Consider the following 26,705-nt stretch of genomic DNA (forward strand, 5'->3'; position numbering starts at 1 on the left):
GGAGAGTGTCTTGTTTGTGGTTCGTAACTCTAGAGGCATCTCCGCCGTCTCACGCTCTCCATTTTATTGAGGAATGATTGCTAATAGTAAGAAAGTATTTCTTTTCTGCTCAAAAAGAAGAAACGTAGCATAAAAAAAGATTGCAAATGCACCCCATGCTATCAAACAAGCCGAAAGCACGTCTTTATTGTACTTTGTACCGTGATCTATTTGTAGACTAGATATAATTTGTCAACTACCTTCGCATGTCGAAACCATCATTTGATGAACTTCTTCAGTTAATACGGGTAGATATTAGAGGGACTGGCATAGCAACGAGAATGAACATTACGTCAAAAGAGAAGTTAATTGTAACTTCAAGGAAAGAAAAATATCAATAGTAGGGACACCTGTTATATATATAAAGTTATCTTGGTGACTAGCTTCCTAGTTTCTTTTTCTTGTACCCCATAGACCCGCGTTAATAAGATGGAAAATAGCGCGTTCTAACACGAAATATAGGAATAGTCTACAGTTGTTTTAATACAGTTGAGAACTTGAGTTTATCGCATAAAATAAGGTAAATTTTAAGCCATAAACAATTGTGCATTTTCTTCTCAATTAGTAATATAAGTTAGTTAATACTTTTACGAAAGATACATTAGCAATCCTATGCGGTGGCGGCCATTGCTGTGTCTCCGTACAAACGTTCCCATTTAAGACTGCTTCTCCTGAAAAGGCCAAAAAATGGCTGATAAAAGTTGCGCTCCGTATGAACGCTCCAATTTAAAACAACGTTTCACAAGCAAAGACCCAACGTCGGTGACACCACTTAGTGGATGTGTTTGAAAAGAACTAAAAGGCATTAGGTAGGCGATCGCAAGTCCTGTATGTCGGGTTCTACTTAAGAGATAGGTACTGTGAATTGCCTATAGCTATTATTCATTTCATTTCATTCACTATTCATTTCAGCTTCACCATTTATTTCTCCTTTAGCCTAAAGCACAAACCATGGGGCATTAACTCAAAAATAAAATAAACACCAATAAACAGTAAAAAGGATCACGCACTAGAAGTTTCAATTTTGTCCGGTAGATGTTAACTGCTAGAGGGTGTTTACTGTCATCTAACGGCGCAACGTGTAACTTCTACTACCATTGTTTCAATAGTAGCAAACGGGATATGGATAATTACCGTTAAAGTCGTCGTTACCGGTGAAGATGTTAACGAATTGACTTCATTAACGAACTTGGTCGAAATGCTCGCTCTAGCTATTTACTGCAAAGCACATAATGCACAAATTTGCTTTCGTTCAAGTAACGCCCACGGTAATCGTGTAAAGTAACGGCCACTGTAAAAATCACAGTTACTTGTGAAAATAAAAAATACATTTCATCTTACGTCTTACATTACGTTGGTTAGACTAAAGAAGAAGAAAACGAGAAAACACCGAAAAAACCCACACACCACCACCACAAAGCCCACTTGACGCGAGCTGGGATCGAACTACGGAGCTCACCCACTGGAAGCCTGTGAAGATGTTAAAAGATTGAATTAACAATCTCGGTCAAAATAATCGCTCTAGTTATCTACTGCAAAATACAGCATTCGTAAGTTCCCTTTCGTTCAAGACTTATCGTGTGGAATGGCGAAATTGATTATAACATTAAAATCTTATAAGTCCCACTGCGTGATCCTAACAAATGTTTTGTTTTTAAGGACTTTCATTATGTTCTTGTTCCCTCTTGTTTCTTCTATTGATTGTTGCGGAAGGGGAGGAGAAAAAGTAATAATAATAATAATAAGATACCGTACGCATTACAAAAAGAATTCAATTAAACTTGCAGTGTAAGATTCTTCTTGGTTCCTCGAGCCCCAAAAAGGAAGAACAAGTACATTCTGTATCTATATTAAAAGTATTGACCTCCAATATAACAGGCAAACTGCCGATAATGGTGCTGTTCTGGCATTAACACGTGACGTATCCATGGAATAGGTAGACAACCAGTCATATTGCCTATCCATGCAAGCCTATCTTTGATAGGTTAACGTGCGTAAGATAGTTGCGCAGTGCATTTGTATTGCGACGGATTATATGTAACAAGTCCTGATGTGTATGTTTTACAGAAGGTAGGGCACTTTTGAGATTGCTGCTTCCAGCAAAAGGTCACGAAAATTATTTCAAGATTTCCTTGCATTATAAAAAGGACGACTCAATTGTCTAGGAACCATCCAGATCTGCTTTACAAAATTTCCCTTATATTTGAAATCCATGGACCACTCTTATCTTTATTGACTAGCTATCTACAAGACTGCGCACAAAGAGTCGTATTGATGCAATCTCTTTCTACCCTCAACTTGTAACATCCGGAATTGCACAGGGGAGTGTACTTGGACCACTAATATTCATATTGTGTATATGAATGACTTGGCTAATTGCTTCAACTTAACTTCCAGTAGAATATTGTTATTCGCAGCGACTACAAAATCTTGTCAAAAAAAAAATCAAGCTACTTCAAAACGCAAAAGATATTTTCTCCTCATGGTGTAACACATGGCTCCTAAAAGTAAATTCCGATAAGTGTAGTACCGTAATATTTTCAAAAAAAAAAAAAAAAAAAAAAAAAAAAAAAAAAAAAAAAGTGTACACACCTCATACAACATAAATGGTTCGAACTAATTTTTACAGAACATATAAACGGGATACGGACAAAACTTCGCGGGCTAAAACCTCACCCGCCCAAAATCTCATGGGCCAAAATGTCGCCGGCCCAAAACATCGCATAGCCAAAACCTCGCAGGCCAAAATCTCGCCGGCCCAAAACATCGCGTAGCCAAAACCTCGCGGGCCAAACTCTCGCCAGCTGAAAACGTCGCCTAGCCAAAACCTCGCCACCCAAAACCTCGTGACCCAAAATTTCGCCTTGGTCAAAACTTCGCCGTCCAAAAACCTCGCGGACCAAAATCTCGCTTGGCCAAAACCTTACGGAATGAAACCTTTCCTTAAAATTTGCCCAATGAGTTTCTTAATATGCAATTCCATATTACAAATAATAATAATAATAATAATAATAATAATAATAATAATAAGAAGAAGAAGAAGAAGAAGAAACAAAATATCGTGTTTGTGGGATTTCTCGAGGTATTCCCGTTTTCTTCCACTTTCTTCATTCCATCATTTCCTTTATCCTGATCATCTACGTCTTGTTTAACCTACAAGACATAATCGAGGGACGTAAAAGCTCAGATATTACCGGTATTTCATACTTCCATAAATATTATTCGATTTTGTTAGAATTTCCTAAGGTCACCGTCAAAGTGAAATAAAAACCATCCCAGGCTCAAACCTCATATATGATGAAAATTTTATCGAGACCGGTACGGTGGTTCAAGAGTTATTAAGTCGCAAACGCAGCCACATTCATTTGTATGTATTTCTTCCCTTCCTGTCAAAGTAAAATGATAAAAACCATCCCAGGCTCTAACCTGATCTGTGTGTCAAATTAGATCGAGATTGGTCTCATGGTTCAAGAGTTATAAAGTTTTATCTATTTTTATTTATCTTCCCCCACCCCTTCGTTGTGTCGTCAAAGGGAAATTATAAAATACATAACAGGTCCAAACCTCATCTAAGTTATGTTGAAAATTTCACCGAGATCGGCCTGGTGGGTCAAGACGTATGATATCACAAAATAATCATTTTCATTTTTATATAGGATGGATTTTCAAAGCACGCGTTAGAATTATTTTTCTTCTCATTATTTAAATGCAATCATGTGTTATTACAAAATTACATCGAAGAAATTGTCGTGACGACGTTTTATACTGATGACATTTCTTCCCAGGCGAAATTACGTCTCGCGTAGTTTAGACCAGGCGAGATTCTGTGTTCCGAGATCAGGACCGCGAGGTTTTGGCAGGCGACGTTTTGCTCCAGTGAGATTTTGGCCAGCAAGGTTTTGGACAGGCAAGGTTTTGGCCGGCGAGATTTTGGCCCGCGAAGTTTTGGGCGGCGAAATTTTGGTCTGCGGGCTTTTGGGCGGCGGGGTTTTGACCCAGAGAGATTTTGGGCCGATAGGTTTTGGACGGCGAGGTTTTGACCAGGCGAGGTTCTGGCCGCGAGGTTTTGTACCCAAACCCATATAAACACAATAACTAAGCAATCGATGCGCATTCTATGCCTCCCTTCTTTAGTAATCTCTTACAAGGCAATAATGTCCAAAAATTGAATTTTGTTTACTCATCTGGACAATGGCAGCTACTACAAACTTATCCAAGCTAAATTGAGTTCTAAACTTCTTCCTTGCAAGTGTACGTTTTGGACACCTTGCGCACGTGTGTGATATCAAAACGTGAAATATTACAAACATATTCAACTACCTGACAGCTGTCGTAAAAATCACTGATTTCAAATATCTGTATCATCATATACGGAAAACTCAGATCCGAAACATTACACTGAGAACTGTATTTTCGAGCTCCATTCAGAGAAACATATAACATACATCTCTTCCACATATTTGAACTTTCAATACAAAGCGTCCCACGAAGGAGTTTACACTGTTTGAATGTTAATAACATAAAAAAAATATTAAAGATAACATTATCAACTTGTTATTATTTGACCTCTCATAATTAGTGTCTGTAGCCATTCATTTGTTTTGTATTTTTTTTAGTTCAGTTACTAATATCGACAAATAATTGACAAGATGGCTGGGATCCTTTCCTTTGAGCAACAAAAGTTGATTTTAAAGTATTTTTGGAAATGTGAGAACACGAAATAAGTGCAGAGACTATGGCGGGCAGAATTTGATACTGTGCTACCGTTATAACTATATGTCGTTTGAGTCCTGTAGTTTTTATGAGGGCTTAGGTGTTTATGATAGTTTGGGATTTGATTTTTTATATTTTAAACTTTTTTTTTTTTTTTTTTTAGGTTTTAATAGCGGAGATTTTATTAAAGCTGATTATATAACTACTGGATAGTATGGTTTAGAGTTTGGGTTAGAACATTTTGGGAATTTGACATAATGACTTATTTTAATCGTATTTTTAATGCCGATACAATTTAATAATGCGAAAATTATTATGTCGTATAGGCATTAATTATTTATGCTGGAAAGAAGTAGATTAATTTTTTTAAAACTATAAAACATAAATTTATGTCATAGTGATTATTTTGATGAAGGATATGCGAAATTTCACTTTTTCACTTTAATTAGCAACACGAACTATAAACACATATTAAATTATATTTTGGCACTTTGATTTAAATAATTGAATATGATAATGCAATTTTACACTTGGCCCAATTATTCTTATTACAATCGCGGAAGACGAGGTAGTCGCGGGTCATCGGTTGAATTTTACTACATAGTATGTTTTTTATTATTTTGCATTTTTACTTCTTATCCACTTTGATGTTCAAGAAAGATGATTTTTGGTGGTTCCAGGAGGATACACTTAAAGTTGAAGGGACGAATTTTCTTACTTTCCATTTTATTTTTTGGGGGGATTGATGTTTTTTATTGCACAGCTAATTGCTTGCCGTTAAAATGACATTATAAGCAGCAATGACAAATGTTTAAGACTAACTTTTTTGAGGCAACATTTTTATTATTATAGCATCGTAACGCACTGTATACGTAGTATTTGTTACTATATTCATTGCATAAACCACAATAATTAATTTTACTTGAAGTTAAACAAACTGAAAACTATAAGCTACTGACATTTAAACGTAAATTGACTTGTTGTTTGTTTGCCTGTTTATAGCTGATTGGCTGGCTTTTTTTTTTTCGTTTCCCCGTGCTTCTACCAAGCAGAGGGGCTTGCAATGCAACCGGTTGATGTTAGAGCTAAAAATAACTATCACAAACTATGGAAATGAATGTTTGGAGACGAGGTTTGCTCTTTACGCCGGATTTTAGTACCTTATTTGGAGAAACGAGAGGGTCCACCAAAACTTCCATCGCAAACACGACGCACACACATACAGGGTTCATTATGAAAGTAATGAGCATGATGCTACCCTGACTCAACAATCCACCGCAGCGCGCGCTGCCGGCGCGGAAGAAGTAGTGGGTGGTCTGTCCTTCCAAACGCGCCCGGAGTCAGTCTGCTGCGAGCAGTGACAGCGTATAGATGTCGATCCGCGTGAAGCACGTTTTTACAAGTTGTAGCACGGCGCGATGGAGGGTTCGCTCGAACAACGCTACGCCATAAAATTTTGCGTCAAGTTGGGTAAGAATGCTACGGAAACTTACCAGATACTGAAAGAGGCCTCCAAGCAGGAGTGTTTGTCAAGATCCCAGGTCAGAAAATGGCACAAGTCGTTCAAGGAGAGTCGGGAGGATGTCGCCGACGAGCCCCGTTCTTGACGCCCAACAACGGCCAGGATCAACGACAACGTTAACCGTGTTCGTGAAGTGTTGCGCTCAGACCGGCGTGTGAGCATTCAACAAATCGCGGACACCGTAAACATGTCAACATTTGCGGTACATGGGATAGTGACCGAGGACCTGCAAATGCGAAAGGTCTGTGCGAAGCTTGTGGCGAAGGTGTTGACGAACGAACAAAAAGAACTTCGAGTTTTGCGCTGCAAGAAGTTGTTGGCATTGTGTGAAAGTGATCCGGACTTTTTAGACTCGGTCTAACTGAAGACGAATCCTGGATGTTCGAATACGATCGAGAATCCAAAAGACAGAGTGCGGACTGGCACACCTCATCCTACCCCCGCCCCAAAAGGCGCGCATGAGCAAATCCCGAATCAAAACCATGCTCATTGTCTTCTTCGACGTTCGAGGAATCATCCATTTCGAGTTTGTGTCATCAGGACAACCTGTCAACGCAGGATTTTATCTAGAAGTGCTCAAGAGACTGAAACGCAGAGTCGTCCGCGTTCGAAGTGAAATCAAAGACTCAATGAAACTCCACCACGACAATGCACCAAGTCACACCGCCTTCACCGTCGTCGACTTCCTGGCCCGGAGCAGAACCCCAGTGGTCCCCCACCTTCTATAGTCTTGACCTGGCTCCTAGTGACATTTTTCTGTTTCCCCGTTTGAAGAGACGCCTCAAAGGAAAACATTGGGACTCCGTGCAGAACATTCAAGCCCATGTTACAAGGTTTTTAAAAGCCATTCCAGCCGAGGAATTTCAAGATGCTTTTCAGGCGTGGAAAACACGTCTCCAGAAGTGTATCAATGCAGAAGGAGCGTATTTTGAAGAATTTTAAAGATTTATAACAATCGGAATAATAAAACAGTTTTTCTAAAGCAATGCTCATTACTTTCATAATGAATCCTGTATTCATATTCGTCTGTTTGCTGAGAGAAAAATTCTTAAAAGTGTTTTTATACGAAATTCACTTAAAAAGTTAAAATTTTCTTAAATAACATTCGGTGAGTTGAATTATATGGTTACACCATCACGTGTAAGAATTACGAAATTACGCAACAAGTTTGATAGGGAAGAAACTGTGTGTGATATGAACAAAGGATGATGTGGCAGGAAGAAATCAGTAGCAGACGACAGAGGGACGCGAGAAGTGTTACAAACTTTCACAGGATCTCTTCAGAAGTCTATACGTACGGCAAGTTTCGCGTGAATCATGTGTAAGCAAATCAAGCAAAGCAAGCAAAGCGGAAACCATATATTCACAGGTTGCTTCACGCAATCAATGAGGACGATCCGGAAAGGAATCTGCAATCTTGTGAATGGATTTGCGATAAAGAACAGCTCGCTGATTTCATTGTTTGGTCTGATAAGGCAACTTTTAAACTGAACAGAACAATCAATCGCCACAACTGTGTGTATTGGGCAAGAGAATCCCCATATGATGGGAGAACAAGCTGTTAATCTTTCTGGGTTATCTGTTTAATGTCGTTTGTCTGTCAGACGACTTGTCAGGCTATTTTTTGAAGGAACAGTGACATGTGTGGGGTATCTTAACATATTGCAGGAAAAAAATTGTCAGCTGTTCATCAGTTGTATACAGATGAAGCCTGTTATTTCAACAAGACAGCGCGCCGCCACACTACCATCAAGACGTGTGGCAATTCCTGGATGAAATTTGTTACGAGGTGGATAGGCAGACGACGAAGAGTCAAATATTTACCCAGATCTCCCGATCAGACGCCGTTAGACTTTTGGGCGTTGGGAACTCTGAAGAACACTGTTTACGCCACAAAACCACGTACATTGGATGCCATGAGAGGCGACTGAGACTGCCTGTGAATCCATTCGAATAGACACCATATCTTATGTTTATCGATCTGTTCCACCGTTGCCGACGATGCATTGCTGCCAATGAAAGACATTTTGAACATATTCCACATTAGAACATCAGTAAAATTTAGAACATCTTCACATTTTTTAAAAAAAATTTGGTTCGAGTTATTAAAGTTCAAACACTCTAAACCATTTTCTGGGATACCCTGTAGTTCAACGTTCTCTATATCACAGGCTTCTTAACTAAAATATCATACACACCTGTCGATTTGTCTAATTCTGAAGCTGCACATAACTCTGCACTACGTTGTCATAAATTTAGTCTGTTACTGTTAACCGCTCTTGCTATTACTTTAAATGTTGATATTGTTAATTATTGCATTTATGCTATTGTCGCATTGATTTGTTAGACATTCCACTATAAATTGGCGTTCAGGTGCTTCTGGAATTGAGTTCGTAAATAAAGAACAAGTTCCTTGCGACAAAAGCTTACATCTATGTATATTGAAAATGGATTAATTATCTTTTGCGTGTGAACGGTTTGCATTGCTTTTAATTTCTCGTTATTGAATAAATAACAATCACCAACATAATAATCTTGCAAAAGCAGCCATTTGGTAATAATAAAAGCTATATTAAATAGAGTAGTACAGTAGTATTGGCGTTCAGGTGCACCTGGAACTGTCCGTAAATAAAGAGCAAGTTCCGTGCGATAAAACCTCACATTTATATTGAAAATGGAATAATTAACTTTTGCGTGTGAACAGCTTTCATTGCTTTTAATTTCTCGTTATTGAACAAATAACAATCACCAACATAATAATTTTGCAAAAGTAGCCATTTGGTAATAATAAAAGCTATATTGAATAATCTAGTACAGTACTACTTCTATAAAACAAGTCCAATGTACGACTGTCTTCACATCCTTAGTGATATTACAAGACTATTACACAGAACTTGTTCAAATATTATTTTTTAAAAAATAAATGTTCACGATTTTAGGTTCTAGCTCATTCACCTAAAACAATAAGGCCGAAATTTCAAGCCAGCAGAGCAAGAACACAATGGAAAGTTTCTTCCTCCCGTGATTCAAAATTATAGATCAGGGAGCTGAGTAAAGCATTGATTGAGAATTAGAGTTAAGAATAGTACGCGAACAAGAATTAAGTAATTATAACTCCATTAGAGAGAGATTCACTTGATTGAGAACTAGAGTTAGAGATAACACGTATACAAAAATTGCGTAAATATAATTCACACAGAGATATGCACTTGTATTCGTCAAATAATGTTCTCCCAATGGAAGATTATTTCTTACGATAAAAGGTGATAAAATATTTTCCTTCTGAAACGATTTAATACAGGGATGCAAATAAGCAACGAAGTTTTAGCCCAAGAAAATACCTACTAGCCCACATCCCACAATAGAAATTATTTACTTACCTTCAGTATGATAATAAATACTCGCCCGTTATCGATGAAACACTCGCCCCGGGCGAGTGGGCGAGTGGTTATTTGCATCCCTGATTTACTATCCTGACATCAGTTAGCTGTTAAAAGTGTAAAATTTGCAAAATTCCAAACAATCAGACCAAAATGTTTACAGCAGATTGTACACTGCACAAACTTCGTCGGCTAAGTGAAATTTAGATTATAGAAAATCAATATACAGTCACTACCTTACTTAAATAAGGTTCGTGTTTCAACATGTCTGTCAAGTCGAAATGGATGTTTGAATAATTTAGTGTTTCATCCTATATTCTGTCTTCTCTGTAGGTTAATGACAAGTTTTTTTAAAAGGCAAATTAATAATTAGTGAAATGATGGAGTAAAAAAAATTCCTACGCAAGAACTTTTATGAATGCAGTTCTACTAATGAATGACAATACCTACAACAGGGTGTCCACAAGGAGTGAAGGTACACGACGCAAAATAACAATAAAATTTAAAAGATCAAGAAAAAATAACTTAAACATTTAAAGAATTTAGCAACTAAATCTTGGGTAAAACTATACTTGGGTAAGTTTTACCGTAGGGCGGGCAGTCCGTCGACCCTTAAGTATAAAATAATCAAACAACGTAAACTGTAACTGTCAATGTATGTGACGGAATTACAATGTATTTCTTTCTTCTTTATTGTATAAACAATGATAGATACAAGTGATTATATAACTGAAGAACGCATCATCACAAGCACTTGAGTTCAAGAGAGGCTCAAAACAGGGAAAATGTTGGAACAGGTGTGTATGGCTTTCCAGCTACGATTTGGACGAGAGCCCCCTCCAAAGAGAAAACTTTTGCGTTGCGAACAGAAACTGTTTTCTGTCGGAACAGAAACTGTTTTCTGTCGGCAGTGTTAAGGATAAACCAGACCATCAACACGAAAGGAACAATGCAGAGAAGTCGCGGAGTCAGTGGAAAGATCACCAATGAAATCAACTCGCAAACGATCCGCGGAATTTAGTATAGGCTACTCCGTTCAATTCTGTGCAAACACATGAAAACATACTTACAATTACAACCATATCGACCGAAATTTGTTCAAGAATTATCTTACAATGATATAAACTAGAGGAAGGAAGCATGTGACGCACTTCTTCCGGTGTTTGACACTGAAAAGTTATTTTCAGTTATCAATGTGCCATATATCGAAGCTCCCGAGCTAGAAATGTTGTCTTCTGGTTCAAGTAACAGCCTTACTTTTATGAGGAGATTGAGTATAGCTCTCCTCACGTTTTACAACGGCTGGCGTGGACAACAAACCAATTTACGGTCCTTTATATATATATATATATATATATATATATATATATATATATATATATTGGATGTGCCTGTTAACCAACATCAGTATTTTGATATGATAAGAAACTGGTTCATTTCCCTTTTGGAAATCCGAAGTGTCAAAGGGACATGTGGTTTCAGCAAGATGAAGTGTCTTTGTCACTCATTTTGTCACTTCGATTCGAGAATATGTTAATGAGATGTTTCCAGGACGCTCGATTGACCATGGATCTTGTTCATTACCCGTTCCACTTGGCTAGCCACCACGAAGCACGGAGGGGGCACGATGGCTCAGTGGCTCTGGTGCGTCGGATTCCTGACCAAGTAAGTTTGTGATGGAAAACATCGTGTCCATGGATTTTCTCGGGATACTCCCGTTTTCTCCCACTTTCTCATTCCACCAATTATTCCATCATCATTTATTTGCCTTAATCATTCATCTCTCTTATTCTAACAGGCATAATCGTGGGACGTTAAACTGAAAGATTTCATTTTCAAAGCCCGAACTTAACGATATGCGAAAATTCACTCTGGAAATTCATAAAAAATATTGTAGTGCCACAGAAAACTGGTAAAGAGAAAAATGATTATTTATTTCAGTATACTCATATTTTGTAAATACCCATATCTTAAACTTGAAAATAAAGAATACATTAACAACTGTCCGAGCGATGACAAAACGTTATTCATGCTGAAGGGAATAATTTCCAGGTTCTCACTTGACATATTGGAGCCGTTCTCCTTGTAGTATCAAATTCCGACGCTCTTATTTTGGGAACGTAACATTTGTGCGTGTGTGTGTGTGCTAAACGGTGTCATGTATAAAATGTATCTTGTATATTTGAACAATTCATTTACTCGCAGTTATTTGATCGGAAGGATCATCTCTCGGATACAGTAGCCACCTCATCGTTAGGAAGTTTCGAGGAGTTTCCTCGTACTGCGTATGTAATAGCGAGATATAAACATTAACCTGGGACCTTTCAAACTCTCAACCCATACCTCATTATTAGGTTTCTATTATACGAAATGACTACATAGCGATTTAGAAAACTTCTTTTTATAATTATTATGTTCAAAAAATATCGCAGCAAATAAATAAGTTGAATATCAAAACGTGTTCAAGAATCTAAATATTACACTTATTGATGAATATTTAAATAATTGCTACTTTATCAATAAAAGAACAACGAAACTTCAGTAAATTTAAAACGTTAGACAATAAAATTGTTTTAGCTCACCGAAGAAAATAGTCTTGTACAAAATCTGGATGTTCGTCAAGCCATGCTTCCATCCGAGCATACTCGGGATCGTAATGATATTTGTTACCCGCTTCACCACCAGATGGAGCCACTGTGCTCGGAGCCGTTTCCGCCGTCATTCTCGCCTCCTCGCTTCGCAGGTGCAAACCTAAAACAGAGCAAAGAAAGTGACAGTTAAGTGCAAGACTTATGACACACCATATTGAGTTACGCACATAACGCAATTATAAACAATGTATTACAGAAAATATTACGAAGATCACGCTTTTAAATGAACATTCAATACTGTTATATTATTACAACGTTTATTAGATCACCAGAAAAATATAGTTCGCAAAATTGTCCCTGAAGCACAAGAAAATTATGCAGTTTCGTGTCTTTTTACCGAAATGGAACAAGTGCTCTACCTTGTGGTTTTCCATCATCCAAGGACACTATATATCTATTTATAGGTATTAATCTCATTTACAATAAGATGTCAATGAAATAATGTTCAACTCTAAAATATATTCAAAAACGATAGTTATATGTATTATAAAGTGAAACAGTGAACAGATCCACAAGGTATGGAATTACAGCTGATGGATTTTGTTATATCGTTTCTTTACACCTTCAATTCACTAAAGTAAATTTGAATTAATTTCAAGAAAGAATAGTACAAAAATTACGCACCTACGTGTAAACTTCCTTAATAGATCCCACTATAGTAAAAGCTTTTTCAGGCCAACCATCCAGGCCAAGTGAGGTTTCTGTCATTCATACCAGGCAAATACTGGGATGATGCCTAACATGCCAGATCTCTTCCTTCCTTCCCCATTCTTTTATTTCCCCACAATTCTTCTGGTAATGTGATCGCCTAGAGACGTTACCTCTCACACGTGACGGGCTAGCATGAGTACAGATACTGAAAGCCCAGAAATCTCATTCATAATCCTAACCACTACGGTATAAGAACACTTTAAATCTGAACTTCTATATACGCTGTCCACGCTTATCTTATACTGACAAGCAGACAAGCCCGCGTTTCAAAAGTGAATGGGTGGTTGCATAAAACTTCCAACCGAAGTTACAATTCGATTGAGGTTCACTCAGAATTTACAAAAAGCTACTTAGGTACGTAAGCACAACCATTAAACCAGGCATTCTGCCCGATTTTTTTTTTAAATCTCATTGTTGCAATCATCATGATTAGGACATCCATATTTCTAAACTTTAACAACAAAAAAAAAAAAAAAAAAAAACAGGAGACCTTATGAAAATTTACAATACATTCATTGTTATCCACTTGCTTCTTGCTCAAAGCAGAGGTAAAAGTGTGTGGGAAAGCGGGAGGATGTCGTTGCCCACTATCAAAAAATATCGATGGCGTCCATCCACTTCCTAAAAAAATACAATGGGCAAAGATAGTCAAGAAGGACGGCGTGACGTCATCCGTCCCCCTATCTTTTCAGATCCACTTTTACCCTTGGCTCGAATATGAAATTAAAAAGAAAAAAATAATAGGTCAATACTCACTAGGAGGAAGTAACAGGGAGGTGATTATTCGTATCAGTGACTATCAATGACTAATACAAGCGGGATTTTTAAAAATATTGCATAAATGATCTTAAGGTATGTTCTGGAAGGAAACCGGGACATTTGGAGTTCCGAAGAATTCCTTGCAGGATATATGATGTAAATTCTGGGACTGTCCGGCTAAAGCAGCACGTCTGAGAGCCATCTTCTGATCTTTCAAGTTAGATTTTGAATATACCTGAGTCCGCTGCAAAGCTAATTAAATGAAAATAGTTATGCTGATGATACCAACTTAAAGTTTGTCAGAATTTAAAAAAAACTAATGCTTTATTTCGTTAATGTCTTACGCCCTTTTGTCTTATTAATTATATAACATTACTAGTTGTTCCGTTTGATCCTTCTTGTGAGAGAAGTTGGTGAAGACAAGCAGATTGTGCTTTCTCAGGATTCAAACAACAGACATAATTTCCAGACACATCAACTTCTTCATTCAGAGAAGATTTCTGATTTGCAGACAGAACTGTTTTGTATCTACGGTTAAAAATATGTGACAGCTGTCATTAAAATCTTGGAACAACAACACTTAGAAAAATAATATTGGGCTATTTATTTCCGTGAGAAAATAGTTAAATGAATTTGCCAATGAAAAATTAGATGATAGTCGTCAGGAGAACATACACTAAATTGCCATTCATAGTGAATACGAAATTTGCTTAACTGGTTATTTAACAGCTTAGAGATTATTAATGTTGTTAAGTGTTATGGTTTTATGTCTTTAGTTCCTAATATAGTTACGTAGTCTACTCAAGAGAGAGGTACGTAATTTATAATAAACTTGTCTCAATTAGACAGAAGATTAACTGTCAAAACAGTCGAAGAAAATAGAGTAGAGTTCGAAAATCGAACTAATGTGGATCGAAGAGTGGCCGAGTTCGTGAAAATGCTGGGTTATCGTTTTTTTCTTTCTTTCTTTCTTTCTTTTTTTCTTTTCTTTTTTTTTTTTTAAGTACGAGTGTTTCCTCAGAAAATACAGTACTGTACTTGTAGGTATTGGTTGCATAAGAATACAACAGAGAATAAACTGCCCAATTACCCTTAAACAAAAGAAAAGTACGTACTCTATGAAGGCATAGAACCTTTACTATACATGAAAATGGAAATTAATGAACACACACTGTAAAGTAATTTACCTGATGAAACAAACCTCAGAAAAATACCCGGCAATGACCTCGAATGGATTTTCGCACGGGGTTCTTTCACCCTGCTAGGGTGTGGCCGAGTTAGCCGGACTGCCGAGTTATCGAGTGCCGAGTTTTAGGGACTCTACTGTACCACCTTTCCCACCCCTTTCTCATATTATTTTACCACTTTTCCCTTTACTTTTTTATATGAGGACTGCCGCAAAGAATTCTACAGTATCCCTCATTATAAGAAATGAATTCGGGTGTGGTCTCAAACTTTTCTCCCATGTTGAACACTTTACGAATTTCTTCCCAAATGAGAGCAGTACATTTCATAACGATTACACAACACTCAAGTTAAGCGTAAATTTACACTAATATGAGCAATAACACTGAGTTCATCATTCTCATTTCAATTCCCAACTGGTGTAAATTACTAAAACTATTCTTTATCCAGAACCACAAAACTCATTCTGTAAATGGCAATTAGCAAATACTATATTTTTTATTTCTTTTTTCTTCTCCGTCTAAAATGTCCTTGAAAATCGTCGATTCGATAATCGAATTCACTGAAAATACAAAATATTACTAGCTGGAAATAGCCTATGCATGCAGTGATTATCACGTACTGAAACTCAATTAAACTAATTGAATATGGTTTGCTGATGTATGGGAATGTAATAAGGAAGTTTGAGATATAATTATTTTCCAGTTATAGTTATTCTTTTTTTACACTATACATTTTTAAAATATGTTTCCTTATATTGGAAAGAGTACATTTTAATTAACAGCGAAAAAAACTATACCCAAAAAATAAGTAAGTTTTGAATGTAAGGAATTAATTGATAATTAAAGAAAGAAAGCAGGACTGTGATTCTAGCCGCAGGTTAATCAATATAAAGAAATGTTTGTAATAATTTTTATCATTAAATGTAGAGCTGCCCAGAAGACGAGATGATCTGAGGAAAACGAAAAGAGGTTGCACAGAAACTAAGCGTTGATCATTCGGGTGTATCATGGCACTTGTAGAAACAAGAAAAGGTAAAACGGTGGACAAATTGACCGACAGCAAAAGAAATCGACGCTTTGAATCTGCTCTACACTGATGCTACTTCTGCGCTACCGTATTTCGAACATATTCATCCAGGAAAGGAAAACTAAATCTTGTATGGCAACCGAAATGAACGACTAAAATGATAACATGCACATTAAAAAGAATAGCTGAATTACCTGTTTATACGATATCTGGAGCAAAGTTTGAAAGATGGTGGGCGTGTGACCAGAAATGTTAGTGTCGTGTGAATAATTTTTGGATAATTTACACAATTTCTCTAGTTCATATAATGTTTGATTCAATACAATTAAATGTGGTAGCATCGTAATACAGACGGATAATTAAACTAAAATCAACTACAATCAATAACTTATAAAAACATGACACTTGAACAATCTTCATTTTTATATATATAAAAAATAGTATTACATATATTTCACATATAACCATGAAATAATACATCACAGTACACGTTATTTCTAACATGAGGAATTATGGAATTGGTGGTCCCTACATTCGGACTTTCCGCCGATGTATTCAGTGTTCATTGTTGTCAATGATTATCTTCTGCCTACTTTGGACGATATTTAAACCAGAGCATATCTGACAATTCTATTGGGAGCATGTCTTGAAATTATGCCCTGTAGGAACACACCCATTGCACATTGCTGAAATATGCATTTTTGGACGGCATATGTGTGACATCCTTTACGATAATACACCCCCACGGTTCCTAGTGTTCAAAATAACGCGTGTTGACAATCTACGTGTTTCACATTTTTAAATGGCCCTACCTCTGAAACTATTCATTTTCCTCCCACAGATCCATATGACTGTTTCTTATTTTGATGGAGTACTAATCTCTTACAGTTTGTCAGCAAAGTTCATTATCATCCAATATATTTATAATGGATGTTTGTGTGTGTTAATGAACGTAAATCAACTTACTATTGAAGGTCCAAAAACTTTAAACAATACGCATACTTCCTTTTGTAACACAAGCAGGCTTTCCCATACTCATATTTTGAACTACCCTCAACTGCAACCATCAAAATCTGTTTGAAAGACCAATCAATCTTTGTATGATAACAGAAAACAAGCCTTGGAATTACCAATACACGTTACAGGGTCAGCAGGCGATGTTTTAGTCTTTTTTTAAGGATGAATGATGGTAGTGTGAACGACACATACAGAAGTATATACATTATTAGGGAGACCTCAGAAACCACATTCTGTGAAAATGATGTATATTTCCTTTAGCTGTCGAAGCTGTCAGTTGAAATGTCGCATCAAATAAAAGTCTTTTAGACGTAAAATGGAGGACCAAATGAATCACGTTACTCTTAATTTCAGACATGCGAAAAGTCAAATATTTCCTCTTCACTTTCCTCTTCACCACCTTTCCACTTCCTACATTTCGTGAACCCAACGCTACTATATATATATATATATATATATATATATATATATATATATATATATATATATATATATATATATAATATTTCTGTCTTGAACCAGCATCTTTTAATATTCTAATAAATATGCGGCATGATAACTTTTCCGTAAATATACTGTCCAATTAATGCCCATTAACTATAGAGCAACTCTCCAGGAAATTACTCAATGTAAATTGAGGCAATGGTAGTATTAAAACTAGGAACAGAACCATTAACGTACTTAAGATGTCCTGATCATATAATAATTTTCTCGGAAATCCTTGAGAGTCTATCTACTAAGATTAAAAAAGAAAGAAAAAATATCTGGGATGAACATAAATATTAATAATGAAACGAATACAATGAGTCTTATTTAAAAAAAAAAAAAACGCTACTCATCTCTCTCTCTCTGAAAAAACTCTACTCTCTTATCCACAGTTGAACTTAAATCGAACAAATGGTTTTCTTTGGGCGACTGAGATCTTTATTTACAGCATAAGTATTAGCACTTCCAAAGTACGGTTGATAGACTATCGTCTTCTAATGCAAAGTTCGTGGACAAGATTTTTTTAAACAAGATTGTACAATGGTTATACATAAAATCAATAACTTTCTTTTAAAAAAAAGAAAAACTGTTAACCCATACACATGTGACTGAAATAAATGGAAATTTCAAGGTGCATTAACAGTTCAACATTCTCCATGAATCAATTCTTCTCAGTCAAACTATAACAGTGTTTGCTCAACCATCAAATAACATAAGGTTTGTGCTACCCTAGCTTCTATGGCGACAACGCAGACAACATACGACAACTGTTTAACTCAGGAAACAGAATACGAAATAAAAAGAACATGAAAAAACAATTTGGTTTCGTTTAACGTCTCTCGATTATACCCTTTAGCCTAAAGGATGAGTGAATGATTGTTAAATTTAATGTGATGTGAGACAGCTTGTGCATTGAACATAATGGGAGATAGTTTGAACAGTATTTGTAAGTATAATAAAGATGACCAAGTCACTTATCTTCTTTAATTTTATTTCTTCACATATTGGGAAAAGCGACTTCATTCCCACGTTGTATATAAAATAACGTGTTCGTGATGTATTATATATATATATATATATATATATATATATATATATATATATATATATATATATATATATATATATATATATATATATATATATGTGTGTGTGTGTGTGTGTGTGTCATTAGATTTTCGAATAGAAAAGTCATCTACAGGAGTTCTTCATGTCACACAACGCACACTACTCTACTGTGTTCCAAGTTGCATGCTCAAATCGCGCGAAGAACGGGTGGTTCTGCTATTATGATAGAAACAAACGAACACGTGTCCCAACGTTTATGAAAATTCCCATTTTAAGTGAGAGAAGAGGCAATTTATGTATGTTTCTTAATCGGACTCACCTAATGTCGGGTTGGCCGATTAATTTTTTTAACGCTAAAATAACCAACGCAGATCTAGTTTTTACCAATAACTTTATTGCACAGATATTCATCATTTTGTTCTACTACTTTCTACCTCTTTCAGGGAATTCATAATTTCATCTTCACTAAACTTTTGATTCTTTGGAGCAAAGAACTGATCCAAGAATCATGTGCGGTCTTCTAATGAACCGATTTCTTTCCCATCAACGAAATGTGATAACTGAAATAAATGGAAATTTCAAGGTGCATTAACAGTTCAACATTCTCCATGAATCAATTCTTCTCAGTCAAACTATAACAGTGTTTGCCCAACCATCAAATAACATAAGGTTTGTGCTACCCTAGCTTCTATGGCGATAACGCTAACACCCTCCAAGATTGCCTTTCACGTCGTTGTTATTGGTTTTACCACACAATCTTTACGTCGTATTTTTATGAACTATTGAGCGTTCATCGGTTCTGAAAAGACGTTCTGTAAACCGAACTTTTACGTCATGTTTAGCTGGAGAATCTCATGCAGAACTATGGTAAAGATGTTTTTTTTTTTTTCTTTCTTTTCGCTTAACTTACGTGGATCCTCAACACCAAAGCAGAGCTACCTCGTGCCTATATGGTTAGCGCAAGCGCTTTTCGTGACGAAGACCCAGATTTGATTCCCAGTGGAAATTTATGTGATTCGAAGCCCACGTTAATTATAGGTACTCGTCTCATATATCCACGGTGATGAAAACAAACTCTTAAACTTTAAAGCAACCAACCAATAAACTCAATACTGATGCGATACACATAACCAAGCGTGTGCATATAATTTTCAGTGTTTAATTTGGGTATTTTGACCATGTTGGCTATCTCCTGCGCTGGATAACATAGAATGCTCTTATGTAATATCTTCATTTGATCGTCTGAAGTCAGGGCCGTAAATTGTGGAGGTCAGGGGGGCAACTGTCCCCATGGAAGTTTACTGCCGTTCAAGGGAGGAGGGACATTTTAAGACAAAATTTTCTTAGTTCATATACGACACGAACATGAAATTATAAATGAAGCATCAAACAGGTTCATAAACAAAACAACACACAAAAGGTAAATAAAACAATAATGAGTCGTAATCCCGTTTCAGTAAAAAATGTCAACTATAGGGGCCCCTAGAAATATGATTTATTCGTATGACTGAGATTTGTCAATATTGTCCCCTTAATTAATTCTTCATGTATGGAATGGGCCTAGGGGCGTAACTAATGGCCCCGCAGACCTTGCCGTACGGGAGGCTCACAGGCTCCGGGAGCCCAAAAAGAGTAAGAGAAAGATGGAAAGAGGGTGCCCAAGGATTAGAAAAACAACTTTTTCTAGGGGGCCCAAATACGTGAATTAATGCTTGACCCCCCAGAAAAGAACTTAACTTATGGCGCTGTCTGAAGTATTGATCACCGAGAAATATACAGCACAAAACTTCACAATTTTCTTTGTCACATTTCACTAGTCTCAGCATACACTACATTTTTATTTTTTATTATTTTTATTTATTTATCGTGTATTTTACCTTTCTTGAAATATGATATCCAAAACAATTCTCTTATTTTCATCCATCTTCAATACTAAACTGAATACACAAAACTGAACCAATTTGCAGAAGTGTACATTACGATGCGTCATGATTCGACAGCTGACGCACACATTTCGAATGAACTTAAGGACAACTACGGTGTACTACCATTACGGAAAACGGAAAGAACTTTCTGGTCAATCCGATGTTTCCTCTCAGTCTACCATTCCCATCTACTCTCCGCTCCGGTTGTATTTCGTTATACAAATAGTTCACCGCCATTTCTTATTTTTTAAAGCTGTAAATATTTTAAGACGTTCTGTGGCTGCTAACAGATAACCAGTTTATTTTCTATTGGAACTCTGGAATACTGTAGAATAGGCGAAATTATGATACTTTAAAAAAGTTATGCTTATGTTGTAATTATGTATAGAAATAGTGAGATCTGAAGAATCATCTGCTTCCCACGATTGGATCACTTCAGTGATTCGACCCACACAATATAAATACATCAATAGATTCATGATGATAAGCAAAGTCAATTTATACCTATTCTGTCTAAATTGGGGAACAGACAGAATGGCAGGGGACAAAATGGCAGACAGACGAAATGGCTGAGAGTGAAATGTCAGGAGGACATAAAGGCAAAAAGTATAATTTGAATTCTCGGGTTTTAAACTATTTTGTTTCTTACTTGGTAAATGAAGATTTCAACATAAATTTTCGATTTATTCATTATGTTCCAAAATTCGAACTGCTAATAATATTTCAATTCTAATTGACAGTCATCTACAAACACCTTACTATTGCAAGCTTTCTATTCATACCAGCAGTGTCTTAATGAAAAAATTAGTTTTAGTCTTTTTATATATATATTATTTAAGATTTTTTTCGGGTATTACTAGAAGGGAGCAGCTTTTATCTTTATTTCTCACTGTGCTCTGTATTGAAAATTATATTTGTAATCATAAAAAAGCTAGTAGAAAAAAGTGAAATGGATTTGAAGACAATAAAAGTGTATTTGTTGAAATAGTTAATTTCTCATTCTCTCTCTCTCTCTTTTCTCACTCTCGCATTGGTTCAAAGAAGGTCAATCAAAAAGTACGCAACAAAAATAAATTTCCTCAAATAAAATTTTAATTGCCTCCAAGTCCCTTTCACTTTCCTTCCGACTAACTTCTCTGTTTACAAAATAAATATTGATATTTACGGAAAATGAGAAATTTGGAAAATAAATACGGTAACTTGTTTATAATTGCCTAAAAGGATAGCCAATTAAAAATTAACCATTTCAGAAGAAAATGGGGAAAGGATATATAGGTGGATATTTTTAGTTTCCCCTCAGTTTGGTAACGGTTAGTTTGTGTGACTGTTGTTAGTGACTGCTAGTGTATCATGGAGCTATTAGCGTCTAACAAAGGAGGTGAAAAGATTTTTTATCTCGGATATTCGTACACGAGACAATTAGTATTGAAGAATAATACACGATGGATGTGTGCTGATAGAGGCAAGTATAAGTGTCGAGCTATATTAATAACAGATTTGGATAAAACTTATCCAAATTCTGCTTGTGAACACTTGCATCCACCGGACAAGGATTTATATGCCGTATTTATATGCTTTGGACATTCGAGGTAGAAATGAATAAATCTAGAACCGTTACCTACTAACAAACGCAATAGGTAAAACCTAAAAATACGAGCCCTGGGAGTTATAATTTTTGCCAAATTAACTTCCTGCCATTTCGTCCTCCTGCCATTTCATCCGCTGTCATTTCGTCCTCCTGGCATTTCGTCCGCTGCCATTTTGTCCTCCTGTCTTTATATCCTACCATTATGTCCCCTGCCATTTTGTCCTAAATTCGTCCAAATTTGGGTAGAGCTTTATTTTCTTTCCAAGACCTGAGAATTTCTAATGACTCAATCCACATACACGCACCAACATGTTCATGATGACAAAACAAGCCGACTGGTATCAGTTTCCATGTTCACGTAATCACGAAACCGGTACCAAGTCAGTGTATTTTACTTCTCAAGGCGATAGCACTTCTAGTACTCGGTCCATACTACGATGGTGTACACCAATTAATTCATGACAACGAAACAAAAAAAAAAAAAAAAATGATACTAACATTATCCATATTCGGGTAGTCATTTTCGCTATAGTGAAATATTTTACTTTCTGGAGACATGGTATTTTCAGTGACTAACCACACAATATATATACACAAAATTTAATTTAGGACGACGAATCAAATCTACTTACAGCAATTATATTTACTTTCGGTTTAAAATCGTATTTCACTTTCCAGGACTTTCTGGATCGTATATTGAATGAATCTATAATATATGAGATTCTTTGTAGGGTTTACAACTACAATAAGTTACAATTCTTTATTGGAAGAACACACAGACACGCGTCGCCACCGGTCAGTCATTGAAAATGGAGACTTTCACTGGTGTGGAAAGAAGTAAGTGCGTGTTTTGGTTTGAAGAAACGAAAAAAATGAAATGAAATCTTTGAGTTTTATGTCCTACGGTATGCCGGTTAGGCTAAAGGAGACGGTGATGATGAGAAATGAATGAAGAAAGTGGGAGGAAACGGGAGAACCCTGACAAAACCCATGAGCACGGTGTTTGTCCACCACAAAGTCCACACAGCGCGAACTGGGATCGAACCAGGGATCCCAAGCACCGGAGGTAAACGCTCTACTACTGAGCCACCGCGCCCTCTTTGAAGAAAATGAAGTCAGCAACGAGTGTACAGCGTACGTTTCTTACAGCATGACACCACCCAGCAGACCAAAAGTGTACAAATGGTATCAGATATTTGTTGAAACAGGTTGATCTGTGCGACACACAAAGGCTTCAGGGAGCTTACCCGTGACTGACGATGTGGTGGAAGCAGTTAGGGAGAGTTTTGTCCGCAGTCCTCGAAAATCTACATGCCCTGCATCGCAAGAAACTGGTATCCCTCAGACCACTGTTTGGCGTGTATTCGTGTATTGCGTAGACGTTTGTCCATGAAGCCATACCGACTGTCGCTGGTTCAAGCACTGAGTGAAGCGGATAAACATACCCGTGTTACCATGTTGGATCGCATTACTGGTAATGAGTCAGTCATTCTTGAACAATGTGGTATTCAGTGACGAATCAATTTTTCACCTTTCCGGCCGAGTCAACACACACAATTGTCGTACTTGGGGCACGGAAAATCCGCATGCGCACGTGGAGCTGGTTCGTGACAGCCCCAAAGTGAACGTGTTTTGCGCTGTTTCCAGAGCAGAGTTATATGGACCATTCTTCTTTGCTGAGAGCACCATCACCGGCATTGCTTATCTTGATATGCTCCAGAACTTCCTTGTTCTACAGTTAGATGAAGATGACAACGGTGGCCGCTTATGGTAGCAACAAGATGGTGCCCCACCGCACAACCTGATAAACGTTAAGGGAATTTCTTGATCAGCGTTTCCGAGATAAGTGGATAGGCCGTGTCGGTCCAATGGCCTGGCCGCCACGGTCTCCAAATTACACGCTACTTGACTTCTTTCTGTGGGAGTTTGTGAAAGATAAGCTGTACACCCATTCTCTACCTGATAATGTTAATGAACTGAAACATCGCATCATAACAGCCATTGCGGACGTTACCCTCGAAATGCTAGCTACTGAAAAAGAAATACTAGAAAATCGACTTTCGTTGCGATCTGTTCAGGATGACCACAGATGCACACATTGAACCATAATGGATTTGTCACAAAAAAAAAAAAAAAACGAAATAGAGAGAGAGAGAGAGAGAGGGAGAGAGAAAGAGAGACACAGAGAGAGGAGGGGAGGTATACATACTGTATATAGATATAGATACAAATCGATCTACACAAAGCAAAAAAAGGAAGAAAGAAAAGAAAACTGAAAGTAAAGAAACAGAAAATCACTTTTTTCTAATTTAATCTATTTCCGAGATGTCACTTCTGGTTTACAGTCATACTTTTCTGAGTTTGGACATTTCTGGCGACTTGATCTACACAACATACTTAAATAATATCAAATGAAGACAGTGGTGTATTGCCAAAACTGTAACACAGATTTCTAATATAAGCGTTTGTTTTTGCCAAATTTTATGTTTAAGTTATTTATGTTTCCAAACCTAGAATGAGTAGTATTTACAATATACTTCTGATATATTAAAGAAATAAAACTCATAGATCCGCTAAATTCGTGAACAGCCTTTTTCTCTCTCGGTAATAGGTTTTGTACACTCTTATGGAAAATATAAGAAGGAACTGTATCATGAGGGACGTTTTAGAGGGTATGGTGACAGGAAAAAGGCAGCGGGGGGCAAAAGATACTATAATTAATAGACGATATAAAAAAAATTGTGCGTGAAGACGAAGAGGTTAGCGAAAGACCGTGTAGCATGGAAGCTTCTCAGTTACAGCAAGTGACCAGCCAATAATGGCAGAATACCTATGATGATGATGATATGGAAAATAAAAATCCGAGATCACGAATTTACAGTTTATTTTAAACTTTATTTGGTATTTTTAAATTGTATTTATTTATTTACTCTTCAATTACTTTAATACTTCGAATAACGTCACATCTTCGTAAAATAATAACAATAATGACTGTCTCAGTTCATGGTAATAGAAACTAAATTTTCCAAACATTGGATTGGATTAGATTTGATTTAAGTTGAGCGTCACTTTCAGCAGTGAGATTATATGAAACGTGGATCTACACTCTAAGCTTAAGGTAGAATCCAAACCACATTAACTCCCGCCGGGAATCGAACCCGGGTCTCTGCGTCGAAGACGCGTACGCTAACCATATAGCCATGAGGGAGCTAAATATTCCCCCAAATTTTAAACAAATCTTTATAGTAATACATATTATTGTTACCAATAACCAAATACTGAGGGAAATATACGAAACAAAACATGAAAATAATGGTATTTTTTAAAATTCTATCACATTACTGTTATCATAAGTTACAATTGGTTGCCCTGAAACTGATACAACTTGTTTGTAATTTCACCGTTGTACCGATGAAGCAGTTTCTCTCGCTCTTCGTGTCGCCTGCCCTACTTACGAAGTGCTCCAGAACAGCGATAAGGATCCTATTATCTGTTCTCCAGTTATATGAAGTTCTACACCATGAGCATTACAAAGGTTGATTACTTCACGGTAATTTCCTCTTGCAGTGAAACACATTTACTTTCCAATAAACGAGAAACTCACTGCTCACTGTTTGAAATAATAATAATAATAATAATAATAATAATAATAATAATAATAATAATAATAATAATAATAATAATAATAATAATAATAATAATAATAATAATAATAATATAAACTGTTAAATCGATTTCCTTGTATCACTATTGCAAAGCTCTGAGGCTCAGTGGTAAGATATTCATCTCAGTAATGAAGGCAAATTTCGCTCAGATTCTACTAGTAGTTACCGAGAAATAACATATTACTAGGTATATACATAGACGGATGGTTAGCTGGGGTCTAGGTTGCACTTTTTTGTCAATTGGGTTTAATGACTGATTCTTATAGAGAAAAAGACGGCGAAATAGAATTAGTATGTTACTATCGTGTTAAAGTTTCCAGTCACCCCTAAAATGACGTCACCAATATGGCGGTCGCGCGAATACAGCAATTTATGCTTAAATAGTTATATCTCATCACAGAATGAAGATATAAACTTCATTCTGGTGTCAAATTAAACGTAATGAATGTAAAAGTTATTTGAGTAAGTTTAACTCTTATATAGTGTCGCCATGTTTAAATATGGCAACTTTTATCTACAAAATTTGGGTGTCTTCGATAAGCTTGTTTCATGGCAGATAACTTTGAAACTACTAGAGATATGTAAAATCGTCTTTAAGTAAACGTTATAGAGTGGAATCTCACCTTTCTAACGACAATAGTATTATTTTCCTATCTTTGAAACTAAGGAAAATACCTCATTTTAAGCAAAACAAAGTGATGAATTTTGTGACCTTTGATTATGATGAGATCTACTTTGCATGTTTTTAGAAACAAAACAGAATTTTGTTACTGATTGCAATGAATACCATTTCGAAGACATAGGATATATACAGCGTAAGCACAGAAACAGTACCTGATTTTAAAGTGCCATATAATCAGGGGTGCCCACAAGGGGGGGCTATGACGCAAAGTGCGTCATTGAAATATTTGGGGGGGGGGGGTAAAAATCTATATAAATATGTTTGATGGGGGGGTAAAATTAATCG

At 36.5% G+C, this 26,705-nt stretch overlaps 1 protein-coding gene across 7 annotated transcripts in view; it reads right to left on the bottom strand.

Moving 5' to 3' along the window:
- Positions 1–26,705, bottom strand: part of Pde11 (Phosphodiesterase 11) — a 959,005-nt gene that overhangs the window by 133,642 nt on the left and 798,658 nt on the right. For all 7 annotated transcript variants that reach the window (XR_014131602.1, XM_081759673.1, XM_081759669.1 and 4 more), the window contains one exon: positions 12,237–12,405. Coding sequence is in view for 6 of the 7 variants with exons in the window: in XM_081759669.1 (XP_081615795.1) it covers positions 12,237–12,405 (169 nt within the window). In the remaining variant the exon portion in view is untranslated. The remainder of the gene's footprint in view (positions 1–12,236; positions 12,406–26,705) is intronic.

The sequence above is a fragment of the Thermobia domestica genome, chromosome 5, assembly GCF_964235325.1.
Source record: "Thermobia domestica chromosome 5, izTheDome1.hap1.1, whole genome shotgun sequence".
Lineage (NCBI taxonomy): Eukaryota > Metazoa > Arthropoda > Insecta > Zygentoma > Lepismatidae > Thermobia > Thermobia domestica.